The sequence below is a fragment of the Mus caroli genome, chromosome 3, assembly GCF_900094665.2.
Source record: "Mus caroli chromosome 3, CAROLI_EIJ_v1.1, whole genome shotgun sequence".
Taxonomy (NCBI): Eukaryota; Metazoa; Chordata; class Mammalia; order Rodentia; family Muridae; genus Mus; species Mus caroli.
In genome coordinates, this window is record NC_034572.1 from 132,812,480 (window position 1) to 132,829,409 (window position 16,930).

At 40.1% G+C, this 16,930-nt stretch overlaps 1 protein-coding gene across 1 annotated transcript in view; it reads left to right on the forward strand.

Moving 5' to 3' along the window:
* Positions 1-16,930, forward strand: part of Stpg2 (sperm tail PG-rich repeat containing 2) — a 436,171-nt gene that overhangs the window by 155,813 nt on the left and 263,428 nt on the right. The window contains exon 11 of the mRNA XM_021158500.2: positions 15,673-15,832. Within this exon, the coding sequence (XP_021014159.1) occupies positions 15,673-15,832 (160 nt within the window). The remainder of the gene's footprint in view (positions 1-15,672; positions 15,833-16,930) is intronic.

Below are 16,930 nucleotides of genomic sequence, written 5' to 3' on the forward strand. Positions count from 1 at the left end.
CCTAACTAATGCAGTCTCAGGTCCCGCGCAATTGGATTGGAGCAGAAGCTGTGCTCCACTCACCAGAAGTCTTAAGATCCTGTGGCCTCCTTGAGTTTTTGATCTTAGCTATTCTGATTTGTGTAAGGTGAAGTTTCAGGGTCCTTTTGATTTGCATTTTTTTCTGATGACTAAAGATGTTGAGCAATTCTTTAAGTGCTTCTCAGCCATTTGAGATTCCTGTTAAGAATTCTCATTTTAGCTCTGTATTCCATTTTAAAATAAGATTATTTAGTTTTTTGGAGTCTACCTTCTTGAGTTCTTTTGTATATTTTGAATATTAGGCCTTTGACAGATGCAGGGTTAATGAGGATCTTTTGCCAGTCTGTAGGCTGCATTTTGTCCTATTGACAGTGTTCTTTGCCTTGCAGAAGCTTTGTAGTTTCATAAGGTCCCATTTGTCAATTGTTAATCTAAGAGCCTGAGCAATTGGTGTTCTGTTCAGGAAAATTTTGCCTGTGCCAATGTATTTGAGGCTATTTCTCACTTTCTCTTCTATGAGAATTAGTGTATCTGATTTTATGTTGAGGTCTTTGATCCACTTGGACTTGAGTTTTGTGCAGGGTGATTCATATGGATCTTTTTGCATTCTTCTACATGGAGACACCAGTTAGACCAGCAACATCTGTTGAAGATGCTTTCTTTTTCTATTGTGTGGTTTGGCTTCTTTGTTAAACACAAATTAGTGTCCATAAGGGTGTGGGTTTATTTCTGGGTCTTCAATTCTATTTCATTAATCAACCTGTCTGTTTCATAGGAGGCAGAGAGAGGGCTGGAACTGGGTTGAAGAGGGGATGGAGAAGGAAATGGGGGGGGGTTGAGATCAAATGTGGGGGAGACAGGAGGGCCAGAGGGCCAGAGGGCCAGAAGTATGGGTGGAAATCTTCAGCTGCAGTGAGTAGGGCTGTGGAGAGTCTTTCTAGGACATGCCAGAGATCTGGGAGGCTTCTAGGTATCAATTCAGGTGACCGTAGCTAAGATGAATAACAGGGGGGATATGGAACCTGAAGAGGCCACTTCCTGTAGCCAACAAGGACTCCTAGTGGAGGGGTAAGGACACTAACCTACCCACAACACTTTTAACCCAAAATTTATCCTGTCTAATAAAAAGGCAGGGACAAAGATGGAGCAGAGACTGAGGGAATGGCCAACCAATAACTGACCCAACTTGAGACTTATCCCATATGCAAGCACTAATCATTGACATTATTAATGATACTCTGTTATGCTTGCAGACAGGAGCGTAGCATAACTGTCCTCAGAGAGGCTTCACTCAGCAATTTACTGAAACAGATGCAGATACGCACAGCCAAACATTGGATGGAGGTCAGGGATTCTTATGGAAGATTTGTGGGAAGGATTGAAGGGCCTGAAGGGGATAGGAACTCCACAGGAATATCAACAGACTCAACTAACTTGGACCCCTCAGAGTACTCAAAGACTGAATCACAAACCAAAGAGCATGCATGAGCTGGACTGAGGGCTCCAGTACATAAGTAGCAGATGTGCAGCTCAGTCTCCATGTGGGTCCCCAGTAGCTGAGGAAGGGGCTATCTCTAAAACTGTTGCTTGTCTGGGAATCCATTCCCAACAATGCTGCCTTGTCTGGTCATTTGGAGAGAATGTGCCTAGCTCTGCAGATACTTGATGTGCCAGGGTGGGAGGAAATCTGGGGGTGGGCCTCTTAGATGAGAAAAGGAAGGGGGATAGGGGAACAATGGGTTCTGTTCAGGGGAGACTGGGAGAGGCAGCAATTGAGATGTAACATAAGGTTAAAACATTCTTCCATTTAAAATATATTGATTAATTAAATATGAAAAACTAAAAGTCTACACAGTTAAATGTCTGTATGTGTTTTGTCCTTCTCCACCATGGAGAGTACAACTGTCTTAGGACAGCCTGCCATCATTTTTATGCTACATCTTTTAAGGATTTTGTAATCACATTTCTCCAGAATGCAGGGCCAGCTCCATCTGCCACCACTGCATCTGTATTGAAGAAAATGGAGGCAAGATTGTGCATCTTCTACATTTCCTCCCAGTACCCCATTGCCACCTACAATAATTTTATACTTTCAGATTTCATAATGTTCATAATCATTAAGAGTTAGACAGTATAGCTTTATGTGACAATAGACTTCCAATTGATATTTCATTCAGCGATTTAAAGCATAATATACTATCTTAATGTTCATAAACCCCTTTTAAGTGGTATGGTTAAAGTGGTTTGTCTCAGTTATTCGGCATGAGCCTTCCTGAAAGATATATGAACTATCAATAACATGATGCCTCTCATCTTGTGGACAATATTTTATTGTCACAAATATCTAAATGTCTCCTGACAGTGCTGACCCTAACTTCTGAATCTGTGACTGTGATGGAGCACCATTGTCCTGGTTAAATTACAACATGGCACAATTGAGCTTATTTTTCTTTTCATTTTTTATTAGATATTTTCTTTATTTACATTTCAAATGTTATCCCCTTTCCTAGTTTCCCCCTGAATATCCCCTTTCTCCTCTCCCCTCCCCCCTACTTACCAACCCCCACCCACTCCCATTCCTGGTCCTGGCATTCCCCTATACTGGGGCATAGAGCCTTCACAGGACCAAGGGCTTCTCCTCCCATTGATGACCAACTAGGTCATCCTCTGCTACATATACAGCTAGAGCCACAAGTTCCACCATGTGTTTCTTTGATTGGTGGTATAGTTCCAAGGAGCCCTTGTGTGTGTGTGTGTGTGGGCACTGGTTAGTTCATATTGATGTTCGCCAGCTCCGGGTCACCTTGGGTGTAAACTTGGCGGACAGTTCCACGGTCCCCAGAGGACTCTCTACACGATCTTAGGATCATTGGTGAGTGGAACACAACATCTGTTCCATCCAATTGTGCCAGGCCCGTTCCAGCAGCAGGGAAGCACAATTGAGCTTTTAAAATTATTTATTTTAATTAAAAAAGTCTCATGTGATTTATGTAATTTCTCCTCTTTCCCCAGCTCTTTCTGTGCTCACCTCCTGCTGCTCTGTCTTCAACTCATGGCCATTGCTATGTTCCAGTTTTTTTTTTTTTTTTTTTTTTTTTTTCACACACACACACACACACACACACACGAGCATATAAATACAGTCTGCTGATCATTTGATTTTGCCCATCTGTAAATGCCCCAGTTGATGTTAAAAGGGAGAGGTTATTCTTGCTATCCTGATGGCCCCAGTTAGTCCCATAAGTCATTAGTATCAGGTATTTCCTCCAGGCAGAAGAAGTCAGAGAAATGAGAAGTAAAAGACTCCATGGCTTGCTGCTGCGCTGAAGATGGAGAAGCTGCATGGAAAGGCATGCACAGCTTCTAGGAAGAGAGAGCAGGCCCTCGCTAAAACATGGGAACTAGGGCTTCAGATCTGCAGCTCCAAGCATGAAATGTTACAATGCAAAGAATATGTCAGGAAGTTGTGTTACTCGGTGTTCTCTGGAATATATATATATATATATATATATATATATATATATATATGAATGAATGAATGAAATTTATTGGAATGACTTCCAGGCTGAATTCTAACTAATCCAACAATGGCCAGCTATGAGTGCAAAGTCCAAAATTTAGTAGTTTCTCAGTCCCATGAGTCTGGGTGCCTCAGCTGGTCTTCTGTTTAACCTGGAATCTTAAAGAAATAGGATCCAATGCCAGCAAAGGAATGGATGTACTGGCAAAGTGGAGGCAAGCAGGTGAAGAATGAACAAACCATTCCTCCCTCCATTGTCCTTATATGGGCTTCTAGCATAAGGTATGGTCCAGATTAAAGCTGTGCCTCAAGATCGCGATTAAAAATGTGTGTAATCCATCTTCAAGACCTAGATTAATAGAGTGTGTTCCTCCATCTCAAGATCTGGATCAAAACCTTGTGCCTTCTAGTCTTAAGATCTGGATCGAAGGTACTTTGTCTTCCTATCTCATGATCCAGATTATAGCTGTCCCCTCCATTTCTGAATTGTAGTTCATTCCAGTTATAGTCAAGTTGACAACCAAGAATAGCCATCATGGTACTATAGTCTTTACTGGAGTTTCTAGGTTTAATCCAGCTTAGCTGGTACCCATATTTTAAATAAAAAAATGTGTTACTGAGAAATGTACTAATAAATTTGATACTAATTCTATATCATCTTCTGGAGGTGTTTAGTGTTCTGTATTAAGCACTGCTTAAGTCTGGAAGGAGATGGAGTATTTAAATTGCATTTCATTTGTCTAAAGACATAGTTTTTGTGGGCACAAGGGTTCAAAAGTATTATTTATCCTTCTCTATCAAGATGTCAGCCAATAATCTGCAAACTGTTATTTATCAGAGACTGTTAACATAATAGTTTCCTATATGTGTGCATTCCCTGTGAACCCAACATCCTTTCTCTTAATCAACTCTCTCTCTTTTCTCCTCCCTCATGGTTATTCCTTCTTGCCAACATCTCTCCTCTGTTTAGATATAACCAAAATTATTTTTGAAGTATTTAGTAAGATTGTGATTTATTTAAAGTTTGCAAAACCCAGTGTGGATCACTGCTTAGCCTTACCATGGTTCAGGTGGCGTCCAAAGTATATGATTCCATAATGCACATCAGTGAATACAGAGGCACAGCTCTGGCATACCTCATGGCTGGCATGGTGGTCACAGAGGGGCTGAGGGTTCCAGAACTGTCCTAATTCTGAAAATCAGGTTGTTAATATAATCTAGGGATTTTGACTTAGAGTTCTATAGTATTTCATATAAAAGTAGCTCTTGCCATCCTGGACATGTGTACATAAAAGTAGGGTTCATTTGGGTTCAAATAAGTTTGGATGTAACAAATTTCTGACATCTTACTTGTAAATATTTTCCACAGAGTTAATGAATACGAACCTTGTATATTTAAATCTGTACATTCCTCACAAATCACACTCAAAATTTTACGAACCTTGTATATTTAAATCTGTACATTCCTCACAAATCACACTCAAAATTTATGTCTAAATTTAGCGGGATGATTATAGTGTCTGAATCTGTCCGACCAATTCTGAGATAATTATGTCTCTTTTATAGTCATTTTCTTCCTATCGCACTAAGTACAAAAATACTAAGTATAAAAGAAGTAACTTCTGAGTTAAAAGAAAACTTTTTCTCTAGTTAGTGATAGCTGCTTTCAGTTTTTGTTCAGTAAGATTAGTGTATAAAAGGAAGAATACTGTATAGGTCACTGCTGTTAATTCTTTTCTACATAAACCAACATTAAAAGGCAGTTATGAAAACGCAATAATCAAAAATAAAAATCTACCATGTGATATTGAAGAGAAGAAAAATGGATCTCTCATCAACTATTAATCAGATTTTACTACCTAGAGACTCTCTGAGTGAAGCCTGATTGGATCTCTCCATTCTTGTCTTTAACTGCTGAAGTCAACATCGCATTAACCTGTGCTGAAAACAGGAACCTTGTTAGGGAAACCAGCAACTGAACATACATTCAATATGAGATTGCTTATAGACAAGGCATTTATGCATTGTGTGTGTGTGTGTGTGTGTGTGTGTGTGTGTGTGTAAGTGCTTTGAAGACTTAGTGGCCTGCCATCATAGGAGACTCAGAAGCAAGGTTAAATATGGGTGTAGTGTCGCTATAGACCTATGTGATAGGTTTTATTAAACAAAAGTATCAAAATAAATTTGTTATTTATTCCAAGTAAAAATGTGAGAGCTGCAACTTCTGAGAGCATATTTACAGAGAGCCGAAGGGAGTCAACAGATAAAAGTTAAGACCTAAATGACGAAGAAGAATGAGAGAATGGGGCTCTGGAACTGACTGAATTGGGAGAGTGTGAGTGTACAAGTATGGTTACTAAGTTCAGGATCCTAGAAACCATGTAGAAAACCAGGTAGGCACTTGTAATCTCAGTGCTTAGTAGAATCCCTGAGGCTTGCTAGGGATTGCCAACCAGTCTCATCAAATGGGTGAACTCCATGCTCAGTAAATTAAAATTTTCTGTGAAGAATGACATAGACCTCTGGCCTTCACACACATGTGCATACGGATACCATCTCCACCCACTCCAGGCACACACAGAAGTAGAGAATAGTCAGTCAGGCTTATGTGAAAAGTTTTTGCCAAGAAGTTCAGTATTCGGATCAGTATCTGAAGTAAGTGGAGGTTTGAAGTTCTAATAGCCCTAAAGGCATAGAACTTTTCTGATAGCTGTAGGTCATGCTGCCCACATTTGTTCTTTTATTGCTATGAAAACAACTGACTGTGTTTATGAGAACAAGCAACCAAGGTAAAACAACTACTTCACTCATCTTCCCCTTGCTGCCACATTGCACTTATTTGGTATATATCTAAACAAAGAAAGCAAACTTTTCTAGATGTGATCTCCAGAAAAGTTCGAGTGAATTCCATGTCAGTGCATGAAGTTATTAGTAAAATATCTTTGACATTTTCCCTTTTCCTTTTTAAAATGAGACTGCTGTGAAAAGAGCTGTGGGCAGTGTCTTGAGATTATGAGTGTGAGGATCACAATCTAAATGTGGGAAACTTGGAAAAACTAAGATGCTAAGTGACAGTAGAGCCTCTGGTGCTAGAGATCCCTCCTTGGAGTCGCACTCTTCCCAGTACCGAGAACCGTAATCAGTCTGTGCACTTGTAGCATAGAGAGATGTAAGAGTTTTTTGAGAAAACTTTGTATCCTAGTCAGAAATTTATCTTTTCATTGTCCTTATTCTGACAAGTAAAATAATAAGTATTAAAATAAATATATTTCTTTAATGTAATTTTTATGTATATACATCTGTATAAATAATAAATAATAGTAATCTCTCCGGTGTCCCCACACACACATCCTCAGTTCCTCTCTCTACCATACAATGCTCCACTCACCCCATGGTCAGCCATCACATCACAATACCCAGTAACCCGGTAGAATTATGACTCTTAATGCTTGATTAACCAATCAGATTTATGTATCAATAATATCACAATTTACAAGATGCCAATACAATAATTTCAGAGCCAATTGATAATGATAGAGCTTTATCCCAATTATTCTAACATATTGATAACATCAGGTTGCCCTCCATTCTCCTCCTACTTCCCCCTCTCTGTCTGTCTGTCTGTCTGTCTGTCTGTCTGTCTGTCTATGTGACTCTGTCTATCTCTTGGTTTTGTTGATATTTTATATTGCTTTCTTTGTTTATCACTCATTGTTTTCAGCCCTGATTTTGATCATTTCCTGCCTTCTACTCCTCTTCGGTGTGTTTGCTTCTTTTTTTTTCTAGAGTTTTCAGTGTACTTTTAATTGCTGATAGGAGAACTTCCTAATTTCTTTATGGAGGCACTTAGAACTATGAACTTTCCTCTTAGCATTGCTTTCATTGTGTTTTGTAAATTTGGTTTTTTGTGCCTTCATTGAACTCTAGAAAGTCTTTAATTTCTGTCTTTATTTCTTCTCTGAGCCAGAGATCATTGAGTAGAGAGTTGTTGAGTTGAGTGTGTAGGCTTTCCAGTGTTTCTGTTGTTGTGGATGTCCAGCCTTAATCCATGGTGATCTGATAATAAGATACAGTAAAACCGTGGTTAGTAGTTCAGGTTGGCACCTGTTTTTTTTTTTGTTGTTTGTTTGTTTGTTTGTTTATTTTTTTGTTTTTGTTTTTCTTTTTGTTTTTTTTTTTAGATATTCCAAGATATTGCAACTCTAAAACCTATGAAGGCAAGCTCTTCTAGATTTTGGAGTCTCTGTTATGAAGTCAGGTGTAATTCTGATCTGTCTGCCTTTGTATATTACCTGGTCTTTTCCCCTTGCTGCTTTAAATATTCTTTCCTTGTTTGGTAGATTTTGAGTTTTGATTACATGGTAGGAATATTTTCTTTTTTAGTCCAGTCTAATTGGTGTTCTATAAGGTTCTTGTGTGTTTATAGGCATCTCTTTATTTAGGTTGGGAAAGTTTTCTTCTACAGTCTTGTTGAGAATATTTTCTGGGCCTTGGAGCTGGGACCTTTCACCTTCTTCTATTCCTATTATTCTTAGGTTAGTTCTTTTCATGGTATCCCAGATTTCCTGGATGTTTTGTGTCAGAAATAATTTAGAGTTAACATTTTCTTTGACTGATGTATGAATTTCTTCTCTTGTATCTTTTACACCCGAGATTCTCTCCTCCACCTCCTGTCTTCTGTTGGGGATGTTTGCACCTGTTGTTCCTTTCTCCTCCCTAGGTTTTCCACCTCTGAGATAACCTCAGTTTGTGGTTTCTTTATTGCTTCTATTTCCACTTTCAGATTTTGAACAATTTTATTTCTTTCTTTCACCTATTTAATTTTATTTTCCTATATGTCTTTAAGGGACTTATTTATTTCCTCTTTAAAGACCTCTATCTGTTTGATTGTATTTGCCTGTATTCCCTTAAGGGATTTAGTCATTTCCTACTTAAAGGCCTCTATCATCTTTATAAGATTGTATTTAAGGCCATTTTCTTGTGTTTCCATTCTGTTAGGATATCCAGGGCTTGCTGTGGTGGGGTAGCTGTGCTCTGGAGGTGATATATTGTCCTGGGTTTTGTTGATTGTGTTCTTTCCAGGGCCTTTAGCCATCTTGATGGTTTTGGTCTCAGGACTTTCTGTGGTTGTAGGTATTGGGAGGTAGGTGAACCTTGATAGTCCTGTTATGGGAGGCCGCTGATGGGTATAGTTCAGGACCTGAAGTTCTGTATGACTAGGACCCACAAGCCTGTATGTTTCAGGATCCTCAGCTCTGATCAAGGTTGGAGGAAAGGTTTCAAGAGAATGGAGGCCACCTTGGGATAGCAGGCTACACAGAGTAGCTTGGATTGGCCAAGAGGGTTCAGTGAGCCTTGAAGATGGGAGGGTGCTGTGCACACTCCAGTGAAGTCTGCTTGGCAGGCCGAGAGGCCTGGCTGCACTCACGAGGCAGGGAGTTTCAAGGAAACTCACCCTCCTGGAACCAGGCATTCTCATAACACATATACTCATACCCTATCCCCTCATTAGTCTGGTGTATGGATACATGTGCTCTCTTTTAGTATTATTTTACTATCAGTGCCTTTAAAGATTGAATTCTGACATAGGTAAGCCTCCACCAGTGTTCCAACGTCCTAGAAAATCCTTGAAGCCAACAAACTTGGAATTCAGTAGGAATTCAGTGAGAAGGTTACCTATTCAGTAACATTCAAATTTACTTCTAGTAGAGAAAGTGAAACTAATTAGGCATTACAAAGAACGGAGCTGGAATAGCTCATGGCTGGTCTGCAGAGTGTTTACTTGGGACAATAGCCAGTCTTACCCAGACAAGGGAATTCACAATGGCTTAAAGAATAGGTGGGTTTACCATGAAAGAATTAGGGAATCCCCCTGAGACAGGTTTCTTCACTAGGCTCAAAGAAAGAGCATAATCAGGCATTTACTAAGAACCCCTGGTGGTGGGCTTAACAATAGACTAGCATTACACCTGGCTCCCTTCTTAGTGGCAGTGACCTGGTCCCTGCCTTCTTTTGATATATACATTCCTTTGTATTGTGTCACTCTTACTCAGTGGATGTATCTCACCTTGTTTCTTGTCGCTCTTCTGTATAAAAAGTATGATGCTTGACTTGAAACATTACATTCAGATTCTACACAATCTCTCCTGTTGATTCTGTTTGTCATTCATTTGCCAACTCCTTGTCCACCTGCAACCAGAGACTCATTCTATGCAGACAGGGACCAAAAAGGGTCTGCAGCAGGGGGGCAAAGGGAAGCTTATCTCTATGGCTTAGGATCTGCATGTTGAGGAAGGTGGTGAGGGGGAGGTGGTAGAAGAATGAAGGCCCCTGGGACAGTTGGCTGCTCAGGGCAGCTTGGCCTAGCCCAGAGGGCTCTGAGAGCAGCAGCGGGGGAAACAATGGCTTTTGTAATACCATTTCTGTCTATGGTGCTTTTTGTTGTTCCTCCCATCCCCAGGCCTATGTGTCATGTGATAGCACATAGTTCTAGTTCCTTTAATAACACAGAATAATTACATAACCTATTATCTCATGTGCAAAATGAAGCCAGGATCTTGTTTTTGCCTATTGTTTATCATTAACAATACAGTTGCATTTCTGTCTTTAAATGTTCTTGTCTTCTAAAGTAAGATATGCTACTTTTAAATTCATATATCTCCACAGGTGTATGTTTACCATGATGAATATTAGAGATGCTGAAAAAAGCAAAGACAACATGTTCTTAATTACAATCTGTAGTGTGTTTAACAAAGATGATCTGATTATCATCTGAATGTCTTCTGTATAAAGCCTCAATTAAGCAATGTGGATAAGTGTACTGGTAAATTGCTTTAATCAAAGCTTTTTGCATATTCAAACATACTTCATGATATTTATGACCTACACAGTTTTCCCAGTATATATTTGACTAAAGATTTTGATTGAGAGCTTTCGTTGAAAGCTGGAAGTCTTTTTAAGTCACTTTACAATATGACAAACTTTTGTCAAAGAGTTTTTTAATTGCCTTTTATAATTATGTATTTGGGACATTTAGGCTGAAATCTTAAACTATTTTAATAAATCTCTTAGCCATGAAAGAGCAGCTTGAATGAATTATGCATAATACAATAGCATAAAGTTAGTTTTATTGTAGATCATAGTGATTGACATTTAAAGGTTAAAATATGATATGTATAAGAACTATCACCAGAAACAGAGGAGGGAGAGATACTGGACCTGGTTTGAGCATATGAAACACCAAAGCCAAACCCATTTACACACTTCCCTAGGTGTGTAAACTAGGTGTATGAGCTTATGGGGGCCATTCCTATTCAAACCACCAGAACTCCTAAGAAAGTACTCTGATCCCACAGTAGGAAGAAGTTAATATCTGTCTTAATAGACGTTTCAATGCTTGTGAAAGAACATGTCCAAAATCAACCTGGAGAGGAAAGGGTTTATTTCATCTTATAGCTTGTTGACCATTAAAAGTCAGGGCAGGAGCTCGACGCAGGAACCTGGAGGCAGGAACTGAAGCAGAGGTCATCAATGAATGCTGCTTACTTGCTTGCTCTTATGGTTTGTTCAGTCTGCCTTTGTGCAGTACCCAGGACCACTGTCCAAGGGGTAGCATGAACCACAATGGGCTGGACACTCACACATCAATCACTAGTTAAGTGATTCACTTCTTGACCAGTCTTATGGAGGCATTTTCTCAAGGGAGAGTCCCTTTTTCTAAATGACTCTAGATCATGTCAAGTTGAGACAAAACTAAGCTTCAAAGTATCTATTTGACTCTTGCTATAATGTGAATCCCGAGAACTACTTAGCTGCAGGAGAAATACTCTCTGCTTTTTCCTGTTGTGGATTTTCATGTGCTCTGCAGTGAGCATCAGCTGTGGTTTTAGCTCCCATGCGTTTTATTCTTGTATTTTTGTCGATGTGACCTTGAAAAGCTCTGTTAATTCCACTTTCCCTTAGATTAATCCTTGACAAAGTCGCTCTGGCCTTTGCTGAAACCCAGTAAATGCCCACAGGGAAGCAAACAACCTGAAGTCTTGGCTCACTCTGAAAGTGCTCTTTCTCTTCTTGAGTTTGGTGCATAAAACCCCCTCGTCTTTGCAGCTCCCCATAACCTTAAACAAGGATTAAAATGTTATCAATTTTAAAAGATGATACACAAGTAACAGTGTTGGGATGAAAAGCAATTCAGAAATAAATAGTCTCTGTCAGTATTTTTCAAAGGTTAAATTTACCAGAACAATCTAATTTTATTTGCAAATGCACAGCTGCACACATAGGTAAAGTGAATATTGAGGTAACTACATCAGAAAATAAACTCACAAGTCAAGAAGCATTTACTATACTTAACTAATTAGGTAGGTGCAGTTTAGAAGTTGGAATCTTATAGGCCATTTTGTAGTGCTCTGTTTCAAGAGAAAACAACAAATATCCCAAGAAAAAATGTCAGCCATGAAAAGGTTCCTATCTGTTTGGCAGCTGCCCTTAGATGGGCTGAAATGGCTGGTACAATACATTCAGATGCTATGGAGAAAGAAGCAGTCCTGTGGGGTGCATTTCCCCTGAGGGTTCCCTGATGGCAGTAATGCTACATCTCTGGGATCCACAGGTCTCTGTGCCTGACCCAGTCTGAAAATTCCTGAAGGTTGCAATCCTGGGCCAAGAAAAGCTATGCAACATAAGATGTATTGCTGTGCATTGTGGTGGCCAGTTTCTCAGTATGCAACTCGGGGCATGCCTTTCCATTCTGGTGTTAGCCAGCTAAGTTTGTCCAAAGTCATTTCAGTCCATTTCAGAGGAGAGAGAGGATTGTCACTGTGGGATTCCGCGGGTCTTGAATTCTTACTGGGTTGATGAAGATTCCACATGTGTAGTTTTTGAGATTATCCTCATCAACTAATTTTATAAAGCTACCAGAAGAAATCACCAGAGTAGTCCACAAGCACAGGTATACATACATGAATACATTCATGAACACACACAGACACACACATATACACACATATATGTATATATTACTCTGTTGCTAAAAATCAGGTCGTGCTTTTGCTTCTGATTTGTCATGGCATGGACAATGCCTCATGGGTCAGATGCTCATTTGATTTGTTAGCTGGGCTGAGGTTAAGTCAGTGTTGATAATGACAGTGTTGGAAAATTAGAGCCCATGTACACTTTCAGACACGGGGGCCAGAACAGACAGGGAATCTCATTTGTCAGAGTCACAGCAAACACTGGAATTGGAACATTCTGATTTTGGATGACAGCAGGAAGTGGCACCTGAGGTTGTAAAGTGAGAAATTTAACGGTTCTGAATATGAGGAATTTTCCACAGGCTTTCAGTTGGAGAGTACTGAATGAAATCACAAAGTTTATGAAATGACCTGGGTACAGTATGAACAGGTGGACTCACCCTCCTGCAAGGTGATTGGAGCCAGGGAGTTTAACTGCCTGGGATGCAGCGGAACAACTTAACTCCTCTCGAATGGTTCCTTTTGTGCTTGTTTGGGGTTTAGTGTAGTAGAAGGTTTTCCTATCAGTGTCCTGCCAGCATCTTTTTTCTAAAGTGTGTGGGTATCATTAAGGGTGTCCTACAGGGCCATCCACTGAAGACTGTGACAGTGATGGGAGATGTGTCACTAACCTTAGCATGCTGCACTAAGAATTCTGCAGACATCAAGTGGATAAGTGTTGCATAGGGCCCTTGTCTCCTGGATGAGGAAGTCAGGCAGCTCTGATTGGTCCTTGCCTTGCATTTGAACCTATGCTTTCTTCCATCAGACCTCGTGGATCTCTCATTTCTGCTTCTGTCTGTTCCTGGGATGAGTACCCACTAGTTCTGCGGGTCTCCTGAGCTAGAAAGATATGCTAATGTTCTCTGTTTCTTTGAAAAGCTAGCGTTTAAGCCTATGACCTAAATTCATGTCCTAGTTTTAAAAGAAAATGAGATCAGAAAAATGAGAATCAGATATTTTTAGCTTTTGTGTTGGAAAGAAGATTCTGCTACACACACACACACACACACACACACACACACACGAACAGAGTTCAAATACTTATGGTTATGGTGGTGAGTTTTTATCAATTTGACACAACTGGAATCATTTGGGAAGGAAATCTCAATAAAGAATTGTCTGATTTGGTATTGCCTATTGTATGTCTACGACAGAATTTCTTAACTGGGTTAGTAGAAGCAGGATGACACACCCTTATTGTAGTTGGCACCATGTCCTGGGCTGGACCCTGAACTGAGTCAAAAGGAGGGAGTGAGCTGAGCACTGACAACCACGCATGCATTTATTGTGTCCCCTCTTGACTGTGGATGTATGTGACTAGTCGCCTCAGGTTCCCACGGTATATTTCCTGCAAGGACAACAATTATCTGGAACTGAACTCTGAATAAACTATTTCTCCTTAAGGAGTTTTTTTGTTGTTGTTGTTGTTTATGTGTGTGTTTGGTTTTTTTTTGGTCTGGGTATTTTATCACAACAATATTAGTGACACTAAGACATTGGAGACAGGACAAAATTGAAAGTCCCGAGGAACATCCATTTTGTCCATTCTTCATGTTCCTTCCCCGTCTCCTGTGCAGTACAGAAGATTACAGGAGCAGGGGGTGCTCATGTCTACGGTGCACTTTCCTCCCCACCACAGTGCCCTTTCAGGACAGGAAGTATTGGAATGACTTCCATTCTTGCTACTACACAGAGTTCCACCTTACAGTAATCATCATCTTGGGAAAGTCACTTAGCGAATCTTGTTCAGACACAATGTAAGTTAAACATAAATAGGATGAGGTAAGTAAGATTAATAAGCAAGCAGGGAGGAAGTTTCCAGGGCAGTATAGCTAGTTCTTCTTTTCTTCTGTAGAAAAAAAAACCGGGGATAAAATTCCCTAATAGTCCAAACCCTGATTAGTTAGCTTTGTGTTTTAACTTGCAATGAAATTAGTTTCTATAGAAGAATAACATTCACATGCTTTCATAGTCAAGAACCAGTTTTCTTTTCATGTTTTTTTTTTTTACTTTACAGACCTGTTTTGCAATTGTACTAATCTCACGATACAAATAATTAGCATCCACTTCTTGAAATAGACCGAGGATAACAAAAATTGAGTGGTTATTGAAGGGTCACACAGCAAGCAAGCAACTGACACTTGAACCCCACACTCAACCAAAACTCTCTCCTCTGTCTCCCTAAATCATTAAAATGTAGAATGTTTAAGTGATTCATCATTAGTCTTTATGTGTATGGGTGTTTGCTTTTATATATCTGCTTACCACATACATGTCTACTGCCTAGGAAGGCCAAAAGACAGTTTCGAATCCCCTCAAACTGGAGTTACAGATGGTTATGAGCCATCGTGCAGGTCCCGGGACTTAAATTTGCGTCCCCTGGCAGAGCTTCAGTTGCTCTTAACCACCGAGCCATCTCTCCAGCCCCCAAATGGTTTGTTTTTTCATGAATAAGGTAAGTGACTAGATTTCAAAACAATACAGCATGTAAAATAATTTGTGCAGAATTCTTTTTTAAAGTTCTCATTGAGATAATTAGATAATATTTCAAAGCATTAACTATGCACCTAGTACATGACATTTGTATTTTAGTGGAGAATTATTCTTATAATTAATATGTGGCTCATGTTGATTAAAATGCAAATGTAGCTACATACCATTTGAAACAGTAAGTGACGAGAGCGGGGCCTTGCCAACTTAATTGGGGCCTATTAAAAATGAAAGCATCAGCCTTATTTTGTAGACTAAGTCAGAACAGTGAGGCAGGGATGGCTTTGCGGCTGATAAAAACACACACTCATTGTTCAGAGCCCTGTATAGACTTCAGTATTCATCATTAAAGTTGTAGATGAACATCTCACCAATGTAGTGAGGCCTACTCTTTAAAATATCCAGACCTTGTTCTTTCTGATTCTGTTTACCTTAATTTTCGATGATGAATTATAATTGTATTATAAAGATAACCTTAGTGGAATCTCCATTACAATGTTGGTTTCTAACTATCTTTATGTATTTTTAACGAGTGCTTTTCTGAGTGTGGACATTTATCCAATATGTAGTTGGATATCTTTTATATATAGTACACTTATGCTTTTCTTTTTGATTTTTTTTTTCTAGCGTCTTCCAGCTCCTGGCCGCTATGATGTTCAGAAATCGTATGACATGTCCCAAGTTAAACATAAGTACATGCCACCTCGTACTTCAGTGGCTAAAAAAAGGCATTCCTCTTTCCTGAGCGCAGCTCCTCGGTGCCTGGGGAAAATCGCTGACGGGCCAGGTAAGGCTCACTGCTCCCTGAGGCTGTGGGAAGTTACATGTTCCCTGTGAGCAGACGATGTCAGCACTTTCACAGTGATAGTCAGACAGTGCGTAGATACACAGGGGATAGGGAAAAGTGGGAGACTTTTCATTTCCCAATGTAAAATTTGTCTCAGGTGTTATGTTTCCTAATTAATTGTTCCAAAGACATTTTATCGGTTTTACCTAAGACAATACATTCATCTGGCATTCTATTTGGGAAAAACTCAGAAATTGGCCGGGCGTGATGGCACACGCCTTTAATCCTAGCACTCGGGAGGCAGAGGCAGGTAGATTTCTGAGTTCGAGGCCAGCCTCGTCTACAAAGTGAGTTCCAGGACAGCCAGAGGTATACAGAGAAATCCCGTCTCGAAAAACCAAAACCAAACCAAACCAAACCAAGCAAGCAACCAAGCAACCAACCAAGCAAGCAAGCAAGCAACCAACCAACCAAACAAACAAATCCCTCAGAACTCATAGCACATTAAATGCCAATAAAGGAGAAAAGTACTTTCTCCTCATTTGGAGAAGTCAGTACAGTAGAAGAAACATATCCCGATTACGTAAGCTACTTGAATCTTTTCAGATATCAAGAGAACGGCCCTAGTGGTCAGCTTTGTCAGTTTACTGGATTGTGAAATGGCCAAGGCACTGGGGAATTGGAGGTGGAGGCTTTCCCATGAGCGTTCTCAGGCAGGATTACTGAGGCAGGGGGCTAGCACTGAATGAGGGTGGTGGCATTGGATGGACCAAGGTGATTGAATAAATGAAAATGGAAAAGGAGAATGCCAGCCGAGTATGGGTCCACGGAGAGGAGAGCACGGGGTCACCATGGGCACTTAATAGGATGTGGTCTTCGAACTATGCCTTCCCTGCCCTCGAGGGCTGCATCTTCTGATCCATGAGCCTAAGGAGCCTTCTTACTTCTTGTCAGGGTTAGATCTGAGCAGCAAGAGAAATCACTGGTCAGCACTAAGTTAGTATATATGCAGACACACACACACACACACACACACACACACACACACACACACACACACACACACAGAGAGAGAGAGAGAGAGAGAGAGAGAGAGAG